At 42.0% G+C, this 10250-nt stretch overlaps 1 protein-coding gene across 1 annotated transcript in view; it reads left to right on the top strand.

Moving 5' to 3' along the window:
- Nucleotides 1-323: 323 nt before the first annotated feature.
- Nucleotides 324-10250, top strand: part of SUCLG2 (succinate-CoA ligase GDP-forming subunit beta) — a gene marked incomplete at both ends in the record, with an annotated part of 100348 nt that continues 90421 nt past the window's right edge. The window contains one exon of the mRNA XM_079540135.1: nucleotides 324-407. Coding sequence (XP_079396261.1) covers nucleotides 324-407 — 84 coding nt within the window. The remainder of the gene's footprint in view (nucleotides 408-10250) is intronic.

Here is a 10250-nt window from a genome sequence, read left to right as displayed (position 1 = left end):
AGAGTCCCCAGGCTTCCAGCCACGCTTATTAGGGCTTATCAGCAAGAGTTAATTAAAAGGTAATAATTAAAGGAGTGCTTTTAGTCATGAGAACAACTAGCGCAGACAGCGCGGTACCTGCAGCAGGTGACCGCACCGTTCCCGCCGGGCTCCAAGATGTCCTCCCGGGCGCCCTTAGCGCTGCCCTGAGCCGTGCCCGTCCCTCCCCATCTCCTCCCCTACGGAGGGATAGGAGCCCTGGGACCGCGCAGCGCTTCCGCCCGGGGAGCGGGGCAGGGCGGAGACAGCGGCCGGCGGGCGGGAGGGAGTGCTGCGCGGTCAAGATGGCGCTTCCCGTGAGCGTTCGGGCGGGCGCTGCCGTGCGGGACCTGGCCCTGCGATCCGCCCGCCTGCGGGGCAGCTTCCCGGTGAGTGAGCCCTGGCCGCCGCGTCCTGCTGAGGAGGGAGCCTCTGCAGAAGCCGCCCTGCTCCCCGTCCCTCTGTCTGCTGCTGGCCGTCCCTAGGAGCGTTTCCTTTCGGGCTCCCGCTGGGCTCGGGGCTCAGCTCAGCCCGTGGCTGGAGAGAGATTTGCTTTCCTCTGGCTGTCCCCTGTTGCTGCTCAGGTTGTGCTGAGCCTGAAACCCCGCTGCGTTGGGAGCGCTGGAAACAAACAAACGTGTAGTGGTAGAAACAAACATGCTCGTAGCATTAGGAGCAAGCAAACTCGCCCCTCTCGCTGGCTCGGGGCGAAGGTCCTGGGAGCAGCAGAGGGTTGGAGGGCGGCTCTGCCTCGAGTTGGAGGGCGCTCGAGGCTTAAATCGGTCTCTGGGTGGAACTCGCGTGGCCTTTTGGTGCTCCTCATTAGTTTCGTTTAGCAGTCACTTGATTGTTTCCGTAGTGCAAGTTTAAGCGGTGTCTGGGGCAGCTGCTTTTCGCTGGTGGCTCTGGCTCCCCTCTTTGGGGCTGGGACTCTGCTGGGCTGATGGCAGGAGGCCTTGGTTCAGCTCTGCCACAAAACAGCAGAAGTGCTGAAGATGAAATGAGATACATACATTTGGGTTAGTTCTGGTGCCTTCCCCTTTATTTTGTTTTCTTAGCAGATCAGCAACTGCACACGAGTCTTCTTTGGTCTGTGCTCTTGAATGTTTTCCTAAAAGCAAAAGCTTCCTGGGGTAACAAAGCTGGTTTAGAGCTGAGTGCTGCGTGGTGCTGTTGCTGGGTGCTTGGGGCTGCGTGCCATCAGCTGGGCAGGATTTACACTGTGTACCTTTTGTACGGACTGCCCTTCAGCCTGGGGAAACCTTGGTTTTCTGATGGTGGGTACAGTGGAATTCAGTGCAGTTGAGCAATTGGTTTATTGCCCATCTGTTTCATATATTTGTGTGTGCACATTTAAATCTTTGCCTTGATTGGCAGTCCTGTCAGTTCCAGCAGTGTTTGGTGCTCATGTGTTATGCTGAAGATGTGTTTCTGTCATAATGGCTCAGATGACTCTGACCCTACAATACCACCCCCATAAGCAGCTTCTTTTTGATTCTTTAGAGCCCTGATTGGGACAGCTTTTATAGGGCGTATCTGCTCAGATTGTCAAAACTACTAAGATATTAACGTGTCAGCTTCTTGAATTTGTTTGTTACTTACGAAATAGTGCTATTGAACTTATATTGTGAATGACATGTTCTTGTGTTTGAACTATCAGATAGTAAGAGCTTCTCCCCGGTTATGCTCCTTCCTCCAGACTGTTTTCAAGAACCCTTTCTATCCAGTGTAACAATGAGTCAATTTTTTTTTTCCAAGTAAAACATTTTTTTTCTATGGAAAGGTCTTCATTTTTGCGATGTTGCATCATAGATTTATCCTTTACCTTTGATGGTATCAAGCTACAAACCTTTCTCCTGGTGTAGAGTCTGCATTGTGTGGTGCTACGAAGTAGCAAGATGAGGAATGTGAGAGAGGCCTTTCATTGATATAACTGCTATCATTTGACCCATTCCCTACTTAGTGTTGACTGGAAATTGCACCAATAATTTGATTTATTTACTATAAAACAGCAAAATCTGTTTTGTCCTCAAAGCCTGGCACAGCAAGAAATAATCTTATATTTTTAAAAATACTTCTTCTGGGATTCTCCTCCCTTATTTCATGTTGGGAAAGCCTCAGACTTGTGACCAGCTGAGCGTTAGCTGGAGCAGTTTGTTGGAGCTCTGGTACCAGGAGGCTCAGGCAGGAGCACAGCAGATCGGTTTTGTTTCTGATCCAGTGCCTTCTGGTGTTTTCATAACCCCGTGTAAGTTGATGCCTGATGAAGTTCAAAATCTTTCCTCATAAGGCTGATGGTAGGAGTGCAATTCATACACTTTGTTGCAGAATTACTCGCTTCAAAACTATTGGTGCTGCTCACAGCTGTGTTGAAACAAGGATTTTGAGAAGTTTAGTTATGTGCACTCATAAAAACCTATGTGAAGAGGCGTTTTTTTTCTCTGCAACTTTAAGTGTGGAATAAATGGTGCTTGATCTTATCACATGAAAATATTTTATCATCCTTCAGCTTTCCCCTTGTCTCTTTAACTTCTTATAACTTATTTTTTCCCTTTTTTTCCCCCTTCTTCGTGGATTCAGTTCTTTGTGCTCTTGGAGTTTAAATCTGACCAAGTGTTTCAAGAAGATAAAAGATAAATTTCAGTTGTCTGCAGTGCTTGTGGACAAGCGTATTTAGACCTGCTCTTACTGGAGCAGTATTTGTAAAGAGCTGTGACAAACGCTCCAGGGACCTTTCTGCAGCAGAATTCAATCTTGTTGGCTAGCAACAAATAGGCTCCGTTGAAGGCTGTTTATTTGAATGGGAGTTGGATTCAGCCCTTTGGGAGAACGCTGTGTTTTCAAAATAGCTTCAGATGCAGTGAATTTCAGCGATGAATATAAATAAGGAACAATTAAGTCAGAATCATAATAAAATGCTTAAGGTAACTCTCAAATTTTCTAATACAATGATCAGATAATAGTGCATTATACAACCCTATGCTGGCCTTCAAAACTTGTCCTCAGTCCTACCGTAACATTTCCAAATTTCACACATGTTGAAAATATTTTAAAGTAAGAAAGAAAAGATTGGATGCAGGAATGGCATGGAATTCCTGCTTTAAAATCTACTGATTTCTGTGGGGGTTAAAAATAGTCAAGATTGTTCACTGCAGATGCTTTCAGTTCCTCAACTTGATAACTTGTGAAGCCTTGTTAATGCTGAATGGAGGAAGTTTTGTCTTTGTTAAGAAGTTATCAGCTGTAAGTGGAGTTAATGATCTTCCATGCAAGGGAAAGCGTTATTTTCAATAACTTGTAATTTATGACTTCAGCAGCTACTCATGTGCCAGAAATCTTGCTTTTTTCTTTACTTTCTGTTAAGTTGTTGAAAGCTTCTTGAAGGCTCAGTCTGCTTCTATATTTGGCTTTCCCTGGTTGTCAGTTTCACTACAATTTCTAATATTTTACATTTAGAGGCAGGCATTACATGAGCCTCCTGACTTCCACAAGCAATAGTTTTTATTATGTGTGCTTATATTAAAACAAACAAACAAAAAAAAAAAAACTACCATCCTCTCTGAACTGTAGGCAGCACTGAAATGCCAATACGTAGCAGCAGTTTGGCCCACTCCTTCCTGGCAGTTCCCTCAAGCACAGTTAGAAAATCCTCGTTGGAGGATTTTGCCATTTTTATTGGCCATTCTTTGTAGTTCATCTAAGTACATTCAGAGGATAGGGCCAGTGAGCTGAGGAGGGATGGGCTTCATGAGTATGGCATGTGGTTGAGAATTGCCTGGGACATCTATGTTCTTAAACCTGGCCATGGACCAGTAAACTCTTCCATCTTCTGATCTGCCAACCAGTTCACCCAAAGATGCCCCTTGCTTGGGTACATTTAGGATTAACAATTTTTTTTCCTATAAAAGCAAGTTCTTTTTTTCATTGTTCAGCCTCCTGAGGTGTTAATAGACAAACTCTGTTTCCTTTACAGGTGTCTGAGGAATTTTCTTCTTTCCTCCTATTCTTTTTCCCTGGAATACTGTCAGCGTGTGTGGCAATTCCTTATTTTTTTGTTCCAGTTTTATTTACTCTGACTACCAACAAGGATGCTCTGAGGGATGTGGGAAGATGGTGATTTTTTTTTGGGAATAAAGTGAGGTGTGCATGGAAGTGCTTGAATTTTGGTTGTTTCTTAAGAATAGATAATTTTCCCCTTTTGTTTTGAATATTCATTTGTAGTTGGAAGTCTTGAGGAGGCACTTAACGGGACAGTTCTGGGATTACTGAACCCCTCCTGATTTATTCTTTTGTTGCTGTGGTCCACACCTGCAGCAAGCAGCTCATTATTGCCTGAGACAGTCCAATCTTTCTGTGCATGTTTGAGGCTATAATCTGCAGCTTTAAGCATATGCCCTAAGGATTTTCTACAGAAAATTCCGTTCCTTAATATTCTCTGCTGATGAAGCCAGTTTGTAGCCATCCGTGTGTCAGAGCTGAATGCTCGTCTCCCACCTCAGCATTTTAATAAAATACAGGACGCAGGCAGGAGTCAGGTTATCACCGCAACTGATTATGATGGTAACTGGGAATGGTAATTAAGCATTGATCCATAATTAGTAGTGAGCTACTGATCTTATTTTAACCAGGTAAAAGTAGGTATAGGTATCAAACTAAGAGGAGAAGTTAAGATGGAATGCTGTGATAAGTCCTGTTTGTCTTAAGGAAGGTAGGCGAGATGCAATATTGACCTTCAGGATATGGTGGGCATTAACTCAATGTAGAGCAAGTGGCTTTTTGCACATTTGTTTGCTTTCAATGATTAAATTGTAAATGGGATGATTTTATTTGTCTGAAAATGGATAGATGTTTTGAGAGCACTGGTAGCAGCAACTTCAAACGTGCATTCATACAACATGTGCTTATGATACTGCTGGAGCAATAAGCAAACTCGTGGGAGCAATGATGGAAAAAAGAGAAAGATGAAAAACAGCAAGGTATTATAGGGGTAGATAGACTGAGGAATATAAGCAATGAACAAAAGTCTCAGTTTGTGTCAGGATGACAGAGATCACTCTTACTGTTGTTACTTTGCTTTGGCGTCAAATTCCAATCCTCTTAAATTCTTTGGGAGATGTGAAAATTTTGTAGGAATTGCCTGGGATGGAAAAGTTAGGAAGATGTTTGATTATATTTGGTGGAGTTGTCTTCTTGCTCAAGACCTCTGACTAAAATATCTGAAGCTGCAAATTAAAAGCCAGGAACAAGTCACTTGTGGAATGCTGCTTTTTTTTTTGGTTGGTTTTCTTCCTCTGAGGGATCTATGGGCAAAAGAACAGCTTAATTTGACATCTGCTGATTTCGTGGCAGCCAAGAAAGCAGCTACAGCCTTGCAAAGGAAAAAAAAAAAAAAAAAAAGGAACTTCTACATAATTTTGGTATGAAACTGTCTGGGAAATTATAGTTATGGGAAAGATTACATATGCAAATTATAGATTAGTGATAGGTAAAGATAACACATATCTATGAAAATTACAGATGAAAGCGCTATTAAAAGCGGCAGAATACTTTTCATTATCAACAGCTTTCTTGCTTAGCTGTTTAAGGTCTGAAGATGGCATAAGAAATTTATTTTCCCCTAAATTATTTAGCTGCTTCGACTCTGCCTCTCTAAACACGTTGGGAACAGTGAAGATATATAATTAAATTATTTCATGCAGAGTTTCGGTCTGGGTTTGTTTCTTGGTTAGATGGCTCAACTTAAAATAGTCTACAGCAATGTTGTAAATATAGGGAACAGAGGATCTGATATTCAGAGTTTGTGTTAAACATGTTGTGAAACACTGAGAGAGATGGGGCTGAGGAATAATATGTATTCAGTATTATTATTATTTTTTTTTTTTTAGGACTACATTTTATTTACCTAAGATCTGTGTTAGGACTGATATAATTCTGGGTTTTAGGAGCTGCACAGGTCTTGTGTCAGATGTCAGCCAGAAATGAAGGGACCTTGCTGCATAACCTTCCCATCTGCAGTCTTTTCCCATGTCCTCTCAGTAATTACTTCTCTGTGTAGTGTTAACAGAGGTTATTTTGGTCAGTCAGTTTTCTAGCTAACCTGTAGCCTATACAAGGAGAGAAAACCATGGCACACAGAGGAAGCTGGAGGGTTTGACTTCTCTTCAAGTCCTGGAACTTGTTTTAGATTCAGGGTTGCAACCTCTGGTCGTTTCTCAGTGCTTTTTTCCACCACTGCGGAGGTGGCTCATGTCACATCCCATTGGTAGTTCCTGTTAAGAGTGAAATGAAGTTAGATTTTGTGATTAAAAAGTAAAATGTGTCTTTTTAATTCACTCACTGCAGTAACCCACCTCATTTCTTTGAAGATTTAGTAACAAAGATTCCGAAAAACCATCCGTCATTCCAAGTTGTCTATGAATTTGTTTACAGACCGCTGCTGTGGCATTGGGGCTGATTGGATTTGGGATCCTCACACAGGGTTTGGTCACAGAGCAGCGCTGAGAGTTGCTGACCCTACAAAGTTGGTGCTTTCCTCCTTGTCCCCCTCATGCGTGGGACTTGTGACTTCAGTTCATTACTCTGCTGTCTTTTACGAGCAGCCTCTTGGGTTGACGTTGGCTTTATTGGTGCCTTTGGTTGCTTAGTGCCTGATTAATGTTATCAGCTTGCAGGTAGGTAATGTTTCTTAAGAGCTACTTGATGAACGTGTTTCTGGTGAAGGATTGCTCTCCTCTACCCCTTGGCTCACTGATGAGCTTTTATTGTGCACTGCACTTCTACATGTCTGAAAGCCTCAATCCTTGCAAACAGCTGAGCGCAGGCGATGAATGCGCCTGAGTTTCCAGAAGGCAAGAAACTTGAGGTGACTTTGTTTTAAAGATGACTTAAAATAGACTTTCATTTGCCTGGAATGTTTGATCAGTGGTGTAAGAAATGTAGAAATAGACTTTAAGGTCAGCCTGTTTGATGATGAAGAGATAATGCTGCTCGTGGTGTCCCAGACTTGCTTTGAGATTTGAGGATGGCAGCAGGGTGAATTTTCAGAGTGAATAATGAAGAAATATTAATAATAAAGAAAAAGTGTCCCACAGAGTAAGGAAAAATGCTCATAACCTTTGGTTTCCTGTTAAAAAGCATACTTTCATCCTCCCTTCTGTGACAGGTACTTGTGACTTGGATTTCTGTGCTGCTGTGCCAAAACAACCAGGAGCCTGTCTTTCCTCTTATATGTTCACTCCTTTACATTCACTGCATATAGGTCTAAGTCCTCTTCCTAAAACCAAATGCCTTTAACTATAAAAGGTGATTTAAACAAAAGCTTTGCATCAGTCAGTTTTGTGGTGCTTCTGGGTTAGAAAATGTTGCAGTCCATTCTGTACAGTTCAGTTGTTTGGTAAACCAGTTATGACTTATGCATGCAGTAAGACTGTTGTTACTGCATATACTTCTATATATTTCTCTACTGCTGTGGACATTTGCATGTTTATTGCTTTGGAGTGTTATGCTGCTCAGTGCTCAAAACCATAATCTTTGTGATGACATAATTAGGTAGCGTGGAAATTATCATGATTTCACTGCAAGTATTCAAGAGCTGGAACAAAAACTGTGATTATGTTTCGTATTTGCTTCTGTATGTTGAGAAAGAGAGCTTAGACCGTCTAAATTGACATTTAATTGGTGTTTCTCTTAAAATATCAGTGATTTCTAATGCTTGAGGAAGTATTTTTCCAGTGCAAGAAACTTCTTTGATAGGTGTGATTATCTGAGCCCTGAGTTCAGAAACATTCCTGATCAACCCGCTGACCATGCTTTGAGGTTCCAATAACTCAGGAAGCTTAATTAGAGCACGCTGTAGGAAACGTTCATATTGGGCTCTTTATATTCATACTCTTTATATTTCATGGTTGGTGGCAATATAGTTTTCAAGTTATTATTTCCTGGCTGTATTTAATATGTGGGACCCTTCTTCACAGTTGCATAAAAATGTGATTTAAGTCTTGTAAAAATGAGGAAGCTTAAACACTTTGTAAGGTGAGTGCAGAAATAATGCATTTAAAATAAATGACTATTTCTGATTTATGGGAGGAAGGTAGCACTGTTCCCATTTTGGCAAAGTAATGCACATCACCAGCAGTCCTCCTTCATTTCCAAAGGCAGGTAATGTATCGCAGTATTTTCCACGACTGATGACTCAGTTGTATACAGTGGTAAGTTGATTTTCATCAGGTACTTCAAAGCCTTTATTTTTTAGGTCAGGAAAGCATGCTTTTCTGGAAGCTTTCAAGTTTCAAATAAATAAAATGGGCCTTATTTGACTAAAATTAATTACTAATGCAAAAAAGCTCTATTGATAGCTAGCACACTGACAAAAGGAGAAACTGAATCTGTGAATTTGTATTCTTCTTTTTGTCCAAACAAAGGCTCTGAAAACCTATTCCAGAAGTGCCGAGCTTATGTGGATGTACAATAAGTATTTTTAATATTGTTTTATTTACAAGGTTTAATTAAAGAATGCAAGATATTGTTTGCAAATGGTTTGTGAAGTAAGCTGAGGGCATGCTGCCCATCCAGGGCAGGGGACTGAGAGCTCAGTGGCCAAGCAGGCAGCTTTTGTTTTATTGCCATCCTACTTCTTACATGGCCTTAGCCATGTTGTTCAAACCAGCAGGTTTCTGTGTGATCTTGTAGGATGAGGAGCTCGCCGTAGTTAGGCTGTGTTTCAGAACTCAGTGATTCACCTCTCAGCTGAACTTCAGTGGGATTTGAACAGGTTCAGCTCTGTGCAGTCAGCCTTTAATTGCTAAGTAGAATGCATCAGAGAACTTGTCGGTGATCGAAATGCTCTGGCACTTAATTTGCAGCAATTTCTATTTTGGTGTTTGTACACAGAGGCCTTGCCACTCCTCTGCATTGTGGTGCAGGGCTGTGAAGGGTTTGGCCATGCACTCCTTAATTCAGGATGAACCCATGGCTGCCAAACTGAGTGCTGAGCAACAGGTGGCAAGGTGTGGCAAAGGGAGTCCTGAGGTCAGGGGTTTCCTGATGAGGGGCTTTTCTTCCTGCCGTCGCTTCTTGCACCCCGAGATCTGCAGTCCTCAGAAAAGCGTGTCCACACACACCATGAAGATTGTCCAGGTGGTAGCTGCTAAAATCTGCCTCATAGTGCACAAGGAGGTGGGCTCAGATGCTGGTTTTTGAGTTAAGGAGAATAAGGCTGACAGAAAGAGCTCAAGTCTGACCCTGTGCTTGTTCCTTGTAGTTTACAATGGAGCTTAGTGGGTGGGAGAGTGTATTTACAGAATAGCTGTCAAAATCCCTGTGTGTAAGCAAGCTGCAAAAAAAGTCTGTAAAGTATAATCATTACTGGAGGCTTTAAATCCGCAATAATTGAAGGACTCGCTTCCAGTTCATTCTTGTCTCTGCTTCTTTGCATGAGATGTAAACAGAAGGGTAAATCAGAAAGCTGCATTTGTAAACATGACTTAAAGGCATACTGGAACAGTGTAGTGTTCTTTTTTTTTTTTTTTTTTTTTTCTTGAGCTAATGGCCCAAGTGAGGTGCAGTGTAAGAACACCGCACCACAGTACGTCATTTCTAGGGCAGAGCAGAGGCTAAACTTGGAAACGATCAGTTTGCAATCAGACTGATTATAAAGGGACAGGAAGGCGGACAAGGTAAAAGCAAAAGGATGTGGCATAGAGTTGTAGAGAAAAATGTTCAGGAACTCTTGAACTAAAAATGTTCCTTTTAAATGTTCCTCCTCAGCTATCAGGAGCATTCAGGAGAGCTGTTAAAGGAGGCTTTACAGTTTTGTAAAACTGTTTAGTTTTTTCCAGCGCCACTTCTACTGAGAGTGCATTTACTTAGAAACTGGCGAAGTTTAACTGAGCCATACCATTTTATCTGCAGTGCTGAGAGATATTCAAGACATAACTGAGATTGCCTCTAAAACTCATACAAAGACTTGGATTTTTATATGCACCTTGCTACGACTGAAGTAAAATGGAAAAGGAACTATCCAGGGACTTTTCCTTTTCTAATCTGAGCTGTTTGACTTTGTAGATTTGTTTCAAAATGGAGAATAATGTCAGCTAGTTTGGTGCTGTCTTCCTGTCATGGTTCCGGAGTCGTCCTCTGATTGTGGTGTTTGTTAGAGCACTGCTCCAGATTGCATCTGCTGGGTGAAGGTTTAGAAGTTGGGCTTCAGTGAAGGAGTTGAGCAAAAAGCCTTG

Source organism: Tetrao urogallus, assembly GCF_951394365.1.
Source record: "Tetrao urogallus genome assembly, chromosome: 10".
NCBI classification, from domain to species: domain Eukaryota; kingdom Metazoa; phylum Chordata; class Aves; order Galliformes; family Phasianidae; genus Tetrao; species Tetrao urogallus.
Note: the sequence above shows the minus strand (reverse complement) of the source record. Positions and strands in the feature narration are given on the sequence as shown.